The following is a 15,140-nucleotide window of genomic DNA, read 5'->3' as shown; positions in this document are numbered from 1 at the left end:
TATTTATTGGTTTCCCTTTTCTTTGTTGAAGAGGGTCTGTGCAATCCTTCTGCCTAGTCCGCCATCTTACCCCGCCTCTCATGGGCTTGATTGACCTATGTACCTCATGCACAACCACCACTCATCTGTCAGTGGGGGCTTGGGTGTTGTTATGATGCTGAACATGTTTCAGTGTAGCTTCTAGACTAACATAGACTAGGAAGAAAGGCCTGGTGAACTACTTCCAAAAAATCAGCCCATGAAAACTCTGTGGATCACAAGAATCTGATTCTGTTGTGTGTGGGATCACTGTGCGTCAGGGGCCAGCTTGATGGCAGCTAACATCCAAAACAAGAGGTATTCTCTTGATGAAAATTGAGCTTCTAAAGCACCTGTATGACTCTCGCTGACATGACTTTATGGAGTGTAGTGGGTGACTGTGCCCAGATGCATCTGGGTTTCATTTGGGCTCTCCTTCACATGTCACTGTCAGCAGATTATTTAATTTCCCTGAGCCTAATTTGCATCTATACAATGGAAATCAATACTACCTAATAGACTTGTTATTAAGATGAAACATGAACTGGGTGAAAAGAATGAAAAACAGTGTCTGGTATATAGTATATTCTCAATTAGTGGAGAGAGGGAAGTGTGGTTATTATTACTATCTGTCATTATCATCAGAATAAAATAGCTTTAGGCACAAAACAGAAAAAAAGAAAAACAGTCTCTGAATCAAACAGATCCTTTCCTTACCTTAGTTGCCTCTGATGTAACTATCTTACAAGTCAGCCTTCCACCTAATGGAGTATTGAAAGTGTGAGGCGGACTGGACAGCCAAGGCTGGTTTGATGTATTTATGTGATGGCTGTTACAGAGTGCTGACAATAGCTTTGCTAAAATGTTCCTGGGGACAAGGAGGGTATTCCATGGAAGAAGGTTGATCCTCCATTCCATTGCCAAAATAGTCTCCAATTTCTTCCTGATGTGGTGAAATAGAGCAGGATTTACTTTAGCCAAAGCATATACAACAACCAAAAAAGAAAAAAAGATTAAGAGATTTTAAAAAGAAACCAAGAATGAATGATACACAGATCTGGGAAATAATAAAGAAAATGGACTACTTTCATATACAAGACTCGTGATCTTTTATGACCTTAAAAACACGTCACATCTGAAAGCTTGTCATTTGTTTCCATATCTTATTTTTATATATTTTTTTCCAATTTGGCTAATACCATTGTTTCAAATAGTAGTCTTGGTTAACGCGATTATTGTTTTTTGGAGTCTGAGCTCCTTAAAACATGCTGACACAGACAAGAAAGCCAAGATAAACTAGGCTTGCTGCAAGTCTGCTATTATTTCAGTGAACCATTTCAAAAATACATTTAGCTTTATGTAAATGCAGAACTTGAGTAGGCGTGATAAAACCCTTGCCAACAAGTTCACAGAAAGCTTTTCTTCATCAACAGATCATCACAATCACTTACAAAGAAAGAGAATGACATAGTCTTCACTTGTCTCCATGTCTTTGAGGCTGTCAGTGCAGCAAGTGCTCACTTGTGTGGGTCCAACCAGCAGCCAGAGGAGAGGGTCCAGCAGGGCTGCCTGGGCATGGAAAAAGACCCAGTAACTTGTCATTTCAGACCTTAGTTCAGATTTCAGCCAACTCTGATTTTATTTGTTTGTTTTCCAGGTTTCTACTTGTTTTGGTTACCTAGTGCTGCTCTGACAGGAATATGCCACAAAAGGGATGGCTTTAACAAACAGGAGTTTTATTCTCTTAAGTTTTGGAGGCTAGACATCTAAGTTCAAAGGGCCAGGCTTTAGGGGCTGGGTGAAAGCCCCTCGACTTTGGGCTTCAGCTCTTCCTCTTACTCCCAGCCTACTGAAGCTGGAGGCTTTCTTCACTCAGGCAGCTGCTGGCTGCTGAGGCTGACAAACCCAAGGTCAACAAGTAAAAAAGGCACAGTCCCAATATTACCAAACAACACAGCAGGCCACTAATTCAAGTCCCAAGATTGGCAGGGCATGGCAGGCTGCTGAGCAATGACTTGGATACATGCAGGCTTCAAGCATTCCAAATGCTGGAGACCTTCCTCAAAGCTTCTTGTTATACACTGGAAACAGCCCACATCCCTAAAGCAGCTACTCAGCTGCTCCAGTAGATTCCACCATGGAGTTAATTACCAATATCACCACGGGAATGACTACATCCAGATGCCCAGCCACTCAAAATTAGGCCCAGCCAAGTTAACGTACAACCTGAACTACCATACTAAAGTAGTTTGTATATATTGTTACTCTGGGTAGTACAAATGGTTAATGCACTTGGCTGCTAATTCCAAGGTTGGAAGTTCAGTTTCACCCAGAGGAACCTGAAAAGAAAGACCTGGTGATATGTACTTCTGAAAACTCAGCCATTGGAAACCCTGTGAAACACAGTTCCACTCTGACACACATGGGGTTGGAATTAACAACAGCTGGCTAGTTTTTACCTGTTACTCAAGAATTGGAAATGGTAGAACTCACATGAGTAGCAGAAAAAAAGGAGTCTGGAGACAGTGCCAGAAGCCCTGCTTCATAGTTTCCATCTCCTGTTGGCTCTAGCAACCACTGTTGTTCCATTTAAGCAAGCCTTGTTGCTCCATCCCCAAAGACCCAAACTTTAAGCTCCATTTTATTTAACTTCTCGTCTTTTCATTCCTTCACATATACTCAGCCTGATCTTCACTCTCAAATTTTCAGTGTGTGACTGACTGTTTCTTGTGGGTCTTATTGAATTTGAGGACATGGCAGATTATGGAAAGCCCAGCAAAGGGTCTGCTCCTGCCTCCCAGCCTCCATCACCATTGCCCACATCTGTCTTTCCCCCTCTTGGTGACCCCTCCTCTAGAATGACCTCTAACCACTTCCTACCACCCTCACCATCTGCCCACTGGTGCTGGACTGCAATTTTCCTAGAGAAAGTCCCACACTCCAGAAGTACCCTGCCCTGCAGTGAGCCCTGGCACTGCCCACCCTTTGATGACTTGCTGTGGAGCCTGCTTCATACATGTTTCAGAGTCAGATAGGGGTTGTGCATCTCCTGAGTGCTCAGGCCATCAGTGGGTTCTGGGAGAAGAGATCAGTGGATTCAGATCAGCCTGGATCTTCTTATGCTATCTTTCTTTGATTTCCACTCTGCTCAGCACCAGCACCTGGCCCACTTCTGAAATTCCTTAGATTTACTCCATCTACATCATTAAGGTTGACTCTACTTTGAGGAGGCAGCTCTCCCCAAGTCATATTGTAACTGCCTTCCAACCTGAGGGGCTCATTTTCTGCACTGTGTCAGACAATGTTTAATTACTATTCATAAAGTTTTCCAGTAAAGGTCTTTACAAGTACCTAAATTTATGATTCTCTTCAATCAAGACAGTTTTCCTTGATGCCCACTCAAGGTGAGTTGACAGGCTGACTGGCAAACATAGCACTCACTACGAGACACAATCAATAGCTATAAAAATAGCATTTGCCAAATTGATGCAGCCATATGCCAATTACAGAGTGTTCTGGTAATGTAGAAAACCTAACACGTTTTCCAAAGTACTTTCTTAGGCTCTAGAAGAGGCAGGGTCACATGATTAAAGGTTCTAATAGATACAAGTGAGAGTAGAAAAGAAATTGGCATGGCTTTTGACCTGGTGGTGTTTATAGTATGAGAAAAATACATCAAATAACATAAAAGTAATTACAAAGTTATTATCTGTAGGTGCAAATGATTTTTGTACAAACTGGACATTGTGGGTAACTAAAGAGGAATTCTAGAGAAGTTCAGGAAGGCTCCAGGGGCAGGAAGGTAAACTTAGGGATTGGCCAAGAGGGAAGGAAAGGCATTCCAGGCAGAGACAAGGGCATGACTTTCCAGTAACAATGAGCTAATCTTTCACTTGGTCTTAATCTGGAAGCTCTGCTGAAACCTGTTCAGCAGCATAGCAACACACAAGCTTCTGCTGACAGACAGGTGTTGGCTGTACATGGGGTCCATTGGCCAGGAGGAAAGTCCTGGTGATCTACTTCTGAAAATCAGCCAGTGGAAACCCTGTGGATCCCAACCTTTCTGCATGGGATCATCATGAGCTGGGGCCAACTCAATACAAGCTAACAACTACAAATTTCTGACAAAGCCACATAGCCTGCCTAATGTTGGGGGGGGGGATTTGAATTGAGCGGTAACAGGGAGGCTTTTGCTGGTGAGTGGGGAAAGTTATATGCTGAAGGCCCGCCAAGTGAGCCACCTGGATTTCAGAGTAGAATCTGGCACATTCCTACATGACATAATCCTAATTAGAAGTTTTTCCATCTAACTGCTCACCAGCTACATCTTTTTTTCTTTCTTTCTTTCTTTCTGTCCTCCATCCCTCCCTCCCTCCCTCCCTTCTTTCTTTCTTTTTATGATCCTTACATGTATAATTTGGTAATGTTTTCTTTAAAAACCTAATTTCCATGATACCACATTTTCTGTTAAGCAGTGAGTTTTCATCTCCCCTATTTTATTTCTTGTTTAAATCTCAGATTCTCTCTTGCTGCCATGATCTGTGGTAAGATAGAACCTCTCAGATCATCCTAGAGGGATTGTGCAACTAACATGGAAAACCATTTCCATGACTGTTGATAAGCTGACAAGAGGTGCTCCTGTTAAGCCTGGACATCCTGCTTTGGGGACACCCCAATAATTTATTTGTATTAGCAAGTCACTTTCTCCCTAGAGGTTATGACATCTGTCTCTCCACATGTGGGAACTTAGTAAGGGTTTAAAAAGACTCTCCACACATTAGAAAATGTTGAGAAGTGTTACTATTAAGAAAAAGAATGACCACCTTTGGGTGAATTGGGGACATTTCAATTCAGTTGTTTTAGAAAGAACTCTAAATGGTACTTGCAATTTACCCACAGACGCAAAAGCATTTCAGGTACTCATGTTTCATTTGTCCTGGCTGTCCCTATCTCAGAGCCTAAACATGGAAATGAAAATGAGAACCTTACTCTGTTCAGATTGCAGAAGGAATGGCATACATTGAGAGGAAGAGCTACATCCACCGAGACCTCCGAGCAGCCAACGTCCTGGTATCAGAGTCCTTGATGTGCAAAATCGCTGACTTTGGCCTTGCACGCGTGATTGAGGACAATGAGTACACGGCACGGGAAGGTATGCTCTAATGACAACTGTAGTTTTTTGTTGTTTACTTTTGTCTGTTTTTGGCAAAGCAGTTACAATGTAATGTTCATCATAAGAAAAGTTATTTGGTACAATATTAAAACTACTGTATTCATCTGTTTATTATACTACTGTAATAAAATTGTTTTCAAAATTACACTCTTGATTAACTCTACATGATGCTTTTATAAAGCTTAAAACCAGAAAAAGGAAAACCAAACCTGCTGCCATCGAATTGATTCCAACTCATATTCACCCTATAAGGACAAGGTAGATAGGGTTTCCAAGGCTTAATCTTTACAGAAGCAAGAGTGCCTCATCTCTCTCATATAGAGTAGCTGATGGGTTCAAACTACTGGCCTTTCAGTTAGAAGCTGAGTGCTTTAACCACTGCACCACAGGGCTCCTTCTCAGACACGCACAGAAGCATGAATCCCCCACCCAGGCACAGTGCCTCCTTGGTCCTATCTTGGCTGCCCTGACCTCTCCTGTGATTACGATCCAAGGGTTTTGATGGCCTTACCCACCACAGAGTCAAGAGACAATATCTTTGCAATGCTTTTCCTCTTCTGAAAGAAGCAAATATTTTCTTGATATTTCTAGTAATTGTTACAAATATTTTTCTTTTTTAACTGTCACATGGGTTATTTCTGGTGCCTTTTGGAGGATGTTGGCACAACTTATGAAGGTAACAAACAGATTCAATGTTGTTTCCAATTGTTGACAATTTCTCTGCCTCCATCATATTTTAAGTTGATTTTCCTCTTGCCAAGCCCGTGTTCTCATAAGTGGGTTTTTTGTTTGTTTGTTTGTTTGTTTAAAGGAGGTTTTTATAGCTCTGTCTCTGGGTTTAGTAGTTATCACAGCAGAAAGGCAGGTAAAGGAGACTAGTTTGACAAGAAGAAGGAATTACAAAAGATAGCTAAAGTGTATTGAACATTTACAGTGCATTTACATTTACACAATTCTAAGTACTCTTCATTCATTTCTCCTGTATCTTTACAATATCCCTAGGTGAAAGGTATTATTACTATTATTCACATATAGATGAGGAAACTGAGAGGTTAAATAGCTTTTCAAGGTCAGAAAGTAAATGGTAGAACCAAGGATCAAACCAGGGAAGTCTAGCCCCAAAGTACACAAGCTAAACTTTAGTCCACTAGAGGATCCCTTTAGTGAAGCTCATCAGTGACTGTTGTTAGTCATCACTCACGGTGATTTGATTGACTAGTTTTACTGTATTTGACAAGTCTAAAGTACTCATCGGTGAACATTTACCTCAAGTAGATACACTCCTTGGAGAGAACAATCATGGGAGAAAGAAGGCAGCTTATGCACAAGGAGACAGCTCAGGGGGCAGGAGTGTATGGAGGGATGGACACTGGGAAGAGGTAACTATGGGGAGGACATGGGAGGGGAGCTGTTGCATTGTGGTAATCTGTGGTCAATGACATGAGACAAAGTATATGTGAACTGCTGTATGGAGAGTGACTTTTCTCTGTAAATCTTTACCCAAATCACAATTAAAAAAAAAAAAAAGAAAAGTACTCATCGGAAGTCCCTGAGTGGTGGTACAAATGGTTAACGTGTTGAGCTGCTAACCGAAAGGGTTAGATGTGTTGGAATCCACCTGGAGACACCTCAGAAGAAAGGCCTAGTGACCTACTTCTGGAAGATCAACCACTATAGACCCTATGGAGCACAGCTCTACACTGACACACATGAGATAGCCATGGGTCAAAGTCGACTCATCGGCAACTAGTACACAAGTCATTTTCCTGTGAGAAAATGTACTATAGTGCAGAGAGCTAAGTGTCCTTCAGCCTCACCCACTCCTCATGAGAAGCTTAGTTTTATCACTAAAAAAGCGTATTCTAGGCAGATCATCATTCTACCCAATACATAAAAGTTTAACATTTTTCCTACCAAATGAAAGAATGGGACATTATTTTCTAAACTTGGAAGTAACATCTCAGATTCTTATGGGTACAAACTTAAAGGTATTTATCCATAAATATATGAAGATTAAAAATATATTTATATTCTACAGAAACATAGTAGCAAAAATTTATATGCTAAAGTAGATGCATTAGAAGCTGGTGTTTGGGGGCAAATGTACAACCTAAGAATAAATTCCTTTATGTTCTGCCTCATGTTCTTTTGTGCTTAAAATTGCCTAGTGATATCTTCTCGGAAGGAAGGTTGGGCAATGTACTTCCGTAGTGATGCTGCCTCGGCAACCCAAGGAGGGATTGCTATGAGTCAAGTCCGACTCGATGGCACATAACAACAACAGTGATATCTTTGGGAGAAGACCCAAGAACCTTTGCTTTTTGCTTCTTAAGAAGGCAATACACAAAAAGGACTCAGGAGGGAGGCAAAAATATTTTTTATATAACATTTTGTATCATCTCTACTTTGTACTATATATATGTGTTACCTATTCAAAATAAATAAAGTTATCTGTGTTTTGTGTTTTAGTGGAAAGTATGAGGGTTACAGGTTACACATGCGTGACTTTTTTGTTTAATCTCAGAATGCCAAATAAGAATCTTTTTATCTTCTTGTTTAGGTGCTAAGTTCCCTATTAAGTGGACAGCTCCAGAAGCCATCAACTTTGGGTGTTTCACTATTAAATCTGATGTGTGGTCCTTTGGAATTCTCCTATATGAAATTGTCACCTATGGGAAAATTCCCTACCCAGGTACCAATTACTACCTATTTCCATTCAAGAGGCATATATGAGAAAGCAAGTTGAATTGCATGAAGGTATAAAAAATAATCCCCTCTTTTCAACAGATAAGAATAAGTCCTTGATATTAGCTGTTCTTAGTGGAAATTATTCTGAAATATGCTATACAGTTCATTGTACCTTATTTTATTGAATACATATTCTTTTTCCTCACAGATTAATTCAGCCACTTCTTTAATGCTTTGAATGTACCTGATACTGTCTTAGTATTGAGGATAGTAGAATGAATTCATCACAGGCACACCTCTTAGGAAGGGCACCTGATGGTGGAGAAACAGAAATATAACTGAGAATTTGTGATCATTTTTTAGTTGGTTTTGAAACAGAAGTTTGTATAATGTGTGTGGAATTTCTACCTTTTCAAGATATAACTGCCTCTGATTTTACCAGTGAAAGAGCTATCAAACCTTTAGCTTATTGATGTCAGCAACTTGATTGTTCCCTGTTTCCAGACTCTGGACACATGAAGCACACCTAACCCTATTCTGCACACCTCTCACTATTCCAGGGTTTGTTCTGGAGTGTTTAAGAAGAGAGATTTTTCTCAATGCTTTCATATCATTATTACTGTTTGACTTTAACGAAATCTGTGGATAAGGTGAATTTCAAATGAAATGTTTAAATCATTCCCTCATTCAAAAGGCTATTTGAGCATGCCATGTCCTCTTCAGATGCAGGGGACATCACAGTCTCAAAGGCCCTGCCCTCAAAGGCTAAGATTCTAGTAGTGAAAGATGGACAATAGTTACAGACACATTTAGTGAAATGTGCCATGGAGGGTTCATGACACAGTTTAGGGATGATGCATGCTCATGGGATGGGACATGTTGCTGTTATTGCATGCAGTGGCCCAGTAGCAGAGGCCCAGCATTGTGAAAGAGTGAGCCTGGGGCTGCTGGGGGTGAGTGTCCCCAAGGAGGGAACCATGATGTTTGGGTCTGAGTATCTGTTGAATGAGTGAATGACTCGCCTAGTCATTTAATCTCTAGACAGTGTCCATGCTATGGATGAGAAATTAGGGGCTGATCATGGTGAGGAGGTCCATAGTGTAATGAATTGGGTAGAGCCTTATCATCCATGGTAAGAGCTTTGCATTTTACGCTGGATGACATGGAAGACATGATGTGGTCCACTGCTTCTAGTCATTTTAGCTACTGTGTGGAGAGTGAGCCATGGAGAAGCCAGAGGCTAGAGGGAACCGGGCAGGAGGAAAAAAGCTTTGGATAGTGCCTACACAGTGATTGACTAACCCAGGAAGTCCTTTTTGTGACAGACAATGTGTTATATTCTGACTGACACTCTTGCTTTAGATAATGAAGGTAATGAATTAGCACTCTTATAAAAATATTTCATCAACCCTGATATCTGAAGTGATGTATAAGTTGTTATTAGGTGCCATCCAGTTAGCTGAAAATCATAGCAGCCTTTATGGATAACAGAAAAAAATATTGTCCAGTCCTGTGCCATCTCCATGATCCTTGATATGTTTGAGTCCATTGATTTGGCTATAGTTTCAATCCTTCTCACAGAGGGTTTCCCTTGTTTTTAGTGACCCTCTACTTTACCGACCATGCTATCCTTTTTAGCTATTGGTCTTTCCTGATGTCCAAAGTAAACAAGCCAAAGTCTTGCTATCCTCACTTCTAAGGACCATTCTGGTTTTATTTCCTCTAAAACAGATTTTTTTTTTTTTTTTTCTTTTGGAAGTAGTATTATTGGGCTGGGGATTGTGGCCTCACAGTAACTGATACTTCCTCCCTCCCATACTCATATGGGACCCCTGTGTCTTTAAATATTGTTATAGTTCATGGAGCTGATTGGCTCTCATCCACTGTCATTTAAAAAAAAAAAAAAAGCGTATTCCTTTTCCAGTCTCTGCTTACCCCATTTTTCTCCTTCCTGTTCTCCTTCACCAACTTTTAACCTAGAGTAAAACTATGCTCCACTGAGTTTTCAATGGCTGATTTTTTAGAAGTAGATCACCGGGCACCTCTGAGTGGACTCAAACCTCCAACCTTTCATTATTAGCTGAGTGCCTTAACCATTTGTGCCACCCAGGGACCCTCACCAACTTTATTATTATTATTGCCTTTCCCTTCACTCAAATCAATATTTGTCTCTTAACCTATCTAGCATTGTTTCCTCCCATCCCTGATAACCATCAAAGAAATTTTCCTTCCATATGTAAATCATTCCTTGAATTTTTACAATAGTGGACTTATACAATATTTGTCCTTCTGTGATTGACTTATTTCAATCAGCATGTTTTCCAGGTTCATCCATATTATGAGGTGTTTCATGGATTCTAAATTATTCTTTAGTGTTGCATAGTATTGCATTATGTGTATGTACCGTAGTTTGGTTATCCATTCCTCTGTTGATGGGCACTTAGGTTGTTTCCATCTCTTTGCTATTGTGAATAGTGCTGTGATGAACATGAGTGTCAATCTATCTCTTTGTGTCCTGGCTTTCATTTCTTTAGCATGTATACCTAGTAATGGGATTGCTGGGTCAAATGGTATTTCTATTTCCAACTTTTTAAGAAGTCACCATACCAATTCCTACAGGGCTTGTATCATTTTACAGTCCCACCAACCAGCTTTAAGTCTCAGCTAATTCCTACCCACTCCAGATGTCAGATACCATGGAAGCAGCAGTCAGGACATCAGGCAACATACAGCACTGGGCTAGTAAGCTGCAAAGGATCTCTTTCAAGTGCTGAGGAGAAAATATGTCTCCTTGAGGACTAAGGTGGACCTGACACAAGCCATGATATTTTCAGTTGCCTCATATGCGTGTGAGAGCTGGGCAATGAATAAGGAAGACCGAAGAAGGATTGATGCTTTTGAGTTGTGGTGCTGGTGAAGAATGCTGAAAGTACCATAGACTGAACTGCTTAAAGAACTAACAAATCTGTCCTGGAAGAAGTGCAGGCCGAATGCTCCTTGGAAGTGAGAATGGCCAGACTTCATCTCATCTACTTTGGTCATGTTATCAGAAGGGACCATTCCCTGGAGAAGGATGTCATCCTTGGTAAGATGAAGGGTTGACGAAAGAAGGGAAGGCCCTCAATGAGATGGATTGACACAGTGACTGTGGCGATGGGCTCAAGTATAGCAAGGATCGCAGAGCTCTCGCAGGACCGGGTGGTGTTTCATTCTGCTGTGCATGGGGTTGCTATGAGTCAGAGATGTCTCAAAGGCACCTAACAACAACAACCAGATATCACATCCTGCATCCCATCTACCCCATCCCTGATCCTTCTGAAGTTGTGGGTTTTTCCCCATTGGACTTTTGTGCCATGTGAGGACAAGACCATCTTTGTAGCTCTCAGAGCTCAGTGCTACCTGCTAGCCCATAATAAGTACTAAATAAATGCTTTTTGAAAGAATGCATGGTGGAATATAAAATTTCTTGTCCATTGAGGCCACTAGTCAATGAGTTTTTGCTTTCTTTAACCAAGCAACAGACCAATTACCAGATGTCAGATGTGATCTTTGGGGCTGGCTAAGGTCTCTCCCTTCTTCTCTCTTCCATAATATTTGTTATGTAATAATTCTATTTTGTTTGTTGGTTTACTTGCACACACAAAAAAAAGAGACTTCAGATTCTTTCTTCTATCTGCTTTTATCAAGACATATTCCCAGGCAAGATAGAGTATGATAAGCCTTTGTCTGCATCAGTGAGGGAGTGAGTGCTTCACTTTCTGAAGAATACTCAGGAATGAAGAAGAAACAGTCTACAATGAGAAGAAAAGTTTCTCTTCTGTGGGCATATTCTGACCTTCTATGCAGCTGGGGACTTTCTAGCAAGGAAGTGGAAAAGATTCCTGACCAAGTTTTCAGATCCAGTTGCTTTTTATATCATCCTGGATGTTAGTCCTCCAATCCCAGAGCTTCACTCAGTCCTTGGCAGAAATAAATGCAGATACTCCTTCTGAAGTATATCTAAATGAGCTAACTTTCCCAGTTACAAAAGTCAGAGCAGTGCTGAAGGCACATCACGTTATTGAGCCCAGAATCTGCAGTAAAGTGATAGAGATCTGTCCCTTGGCTTCAAACAATGAGAGTCTAATGGAGTATTCCAGTTAGAAAATTCCAGTTATGTAAATATTTAAAGATGTTGCTTCAGATGTAGACTTGAGCAAAATTAATTTATCATGTAAGTAACTCTTAAGAGATCTGAAAGATATAAAGGTCACATGGATCTTGCTATTTCAAAAGCAAAGGCTCTTTGAAATACAGAAAGAATCATTATCTTTCAGGAGTTTCAGTCTGGAAAAACCCTCCAGTCCCTGTAGTCTACCTGTCCTTATAAGAAAGGTAAGTTAAGGGCTCAGGATATCAAACTTTAGGGACCTATTTTTTATATAAAGCAAACGTTTCACAAAAACATAATGAGTTGAACTGGTATGTGTTTTACTGTGTATATTCTCAACAACAACAATAAAATAAATAAAATTTTAAAAAATAAAAAAAGCAACCCTATGGAGCACAGTTTACTCTGACACATAAGTTGAAATTGACTAGAGGAGAATGGGTTTGATTTTGGTATCTAATAAAGCAATTTCCAATTGAAAAACAACACAAAACATAAAACATTCTGACTTTTACTTTGTACAGTACATTGTGAGATTGTCTATTTTATTCTGTTATAATTCATTTTTTAAGATACTGGCAGTGCCCAAACAAATAAATTTGTTGATCTCAAGTTGGGAAGTGATCCACAATTTGAAAAACACTGGATAGAGAATAAATTCAAAAGAAGATCCTATGTCAAACTAAAAAAAGAAAAACAACTTCCCGTAAAGCTGTTAGCTTACCTTTTAGAAGACGGCATTCATTGGTGATTCAGTGGTCGAATTCTCGCCTTCCACTCAGGAAACCCAGATTTGATTTCTGGCTCATGTGGCTCATGTGTGCATCTGTCTTTCATCAGCCTCCATCTGTCTTTCAGAGAGGCTAGCATATAGCTATGATGCTGAACATGTATCAGCAGAGCTTTGGGACTAAGACAATCTCATTAGAAAGACCTGGCGATCTACTTTCAAACACCAACCATGAAAACTCTGGATCACAGCAAGTTTCATCTGCAGTCAATCAATGGACCGAGCAGTGTTTCCTTTCATTGTGCTTGGGGTCACCAGCTCAACAGCAACTTAACAACATCTTTTAAAACCTTTCTAGTATGGTATGGAAAGGAGGTAGTTACAGAAAGGAAATTGAGTGTGGTGAGTAGATTTCTTCCCATATGGCAGAGTATATTGTATGTACTCTGCATGAAAATGTTCTACCTGAAAATACTACTCCTCTCCAAAGGAGCACACATCCCTGCAAAATGTGCAAAACATCCAATTGTGGATATGTTCTACTATAGCCTCTAACTGTGCTCATTTCTCTATCTCATTTTAATAATGGAGGAAAATGTTAATGTTAAAATAATCTTGTTCTTTGGTTAAAGCTATTCACGGTATCAGAGATTCATAGCTCAGTTTCTGAACTACCCTGAGACATTTGACCACACTGAAAGCCTCCTTATGTTTTCAGTCGTCTTGCAGAGCTCAGTAGAACTAAGGAACACCCTGGTTCCTTCCTAGGATGTTGAGAATATGCAAATTTTAGCTTTTGCTCTGACAGGTACTGAGACTGAGACAGTATCTTGAGCATGTGAAGTCACCCCACTGGAGAGCTGTAATTTGGACCTGGTGAATAATCCTTTCTCTTAGATGACAGTGACTCCCACTGCAGGCAGATTTCCACCAGATTACCAGAACCACTGTTCCTTTCTGAGTAATTCCTTGAAGTTTGAATTATTTTTGGCAATTGGTCTGGCTAAGTTCAGGATACTGACATTTTTAACTAAATTTACAATGAAAAGCTGAGTTCAAAAACAACATAATGTATATGAAAATGACTTTTTGCTTATAGGGCGCTGAGTTTCTCTTAAGGGTGATGGAAAAATTCAGGAATAGTCAATGGTGATAGTTGAACTACTTGATGAACATATTTAATGACAATGAATGGTACATGTGAAGATTGTTCAAATTAAAAAAAAAATACCACAATAAAAAGTTTATTTAAAAAAATGATATTTTGGTAAATGCATTTCAGATAGATGTTAAAAGAAACATAGCAAAAGGAATTCAGACGGAAGGTAGGATTTGGGCTTAAGTGGTTAATTCAAAAGGTTAGTCAAGTCCAGTAACCTTTTGCCAGTAAAGGAAATGTGCTTTGTCTTGTACTAACCACATTTACCTGTTTTCTCTTTGGCTGACTGAATGTTGTCTTAACCCCTCCCGTAGTAAAATTTAGTTGCTTACAGAAATGTCTTTATCCTCTACAGCTTGCTTTATTAATGGCTGCAAAACGCAGTAACGCAAAGAGCACTACAATGCTTGATCTTCCTGTCTAGCTTCTAAATGATGTGTTTTGTTTGCTACAGGGAGGACCAATGCTGATGTGATGGCTGCCTTGTCTCAGGGCTACAGGATGCCCCGGATGGAGAACTGCCCAGATGAGCTCTATGACATCATGAAGATGTGCTGGAAAGAGAAGGCAGAAGAGAGACCCACGTTTGATTATTTACAGAGTGTCCTGGATGACTTCTACACTGCAACAGAAGGGCAATATCAGCAGCAGCCTTAGCACACAGGGACACTTGTGTCCAGGGCAGGAACAGCTGTGTTGCCTGTCTCATTTCAAAAGAAAAAAATCACAAACACTGGCTGCACTAGTTATTCAGGTACTCAGACCATCGACTGTGCCTGGTTCCTGACAGCAGAGGCTAAGTTACTCAGGAAGAACACCCTCTGTGTGGAAAGGGATTATTTTTTAGACTGAGGCCTACTGCTTTACAGCTCGGACTCCTCCTCAGCTGGTCATCTGGCTCTGTTAGACCAGTCTCAGTACAGCCTTCTGAGAAGAGAACACCTGTTCTTCCCAAAATGTACCCACTCTGGACTTCTGTTTACAATTGGACATGTGGCCCAACATTTCACAGACCATTGCAATAAGTCCCAAATAGTAGCAAAATGATACTTAATTTGTAGCCTTATAATAACCAGATGCTTATTATGGCACTTACTTGTCATTTCTAGCTGCTTTGGCTTATTTTGTTTAAAAAAAAGAATTTTTTTTTTTTTTACTAATCCAACAGGTTAGATTTTGCAGGTGAACTCAGCAGCTTAAAATGTCTTTCCCAGAGTTCAGT

General features: G+C 40.2%; 1 protein-coding gene across 1 annotated transcript in view; it reads left to right on the top strand.

Annotated features, from left to right (window-relative positions):
- The window catches only part of LYN (LYN proto-oncogene, Src family tyrosine kinase), a 109,007-nt gene extending 94,432 nt beyond the window's left edge, over positions 1-14,575 (top strand). Inside the window, exons 10-12 of the mRNA XM_042780769.1 lie at positions 5,017-5,170; positions 7,752-7,883; positions 14,373-14,575. Of these exons, the coding sequence (XP_042636703.1) occupies positions 5,017-5,170; positions 7,752-7,883; positions 14,373-14,575 (489 nt within the window). The remainder of the gene's footprint in view (positions 1-5,016; positions 5,171-7,751; positions 7,884-14,372) is intronic.
- The last annotated feature ends 565 nt before the right edge of the window (positions 14,576-15,140 follow it).

Source organism: Orycteropus afer, unplaced genomic scaffold (assembly GCF_000298275.1).
Source record: "Orycteropus afer afer isolate SDZICR_OR568_19922 unplaced genomic scaffold, OryAfe1.0 scaffold00060, whole genome shotgun sequence".
NCBI lineage: Eukaryota > Metazoa > Chordata > Mammalia > Tubulidentata > Orycteropodidae > Orycteropus > Orycteropus afer.
This window is presented reverse-complemented; position numbering and strand designations above follow the sequence as displayed.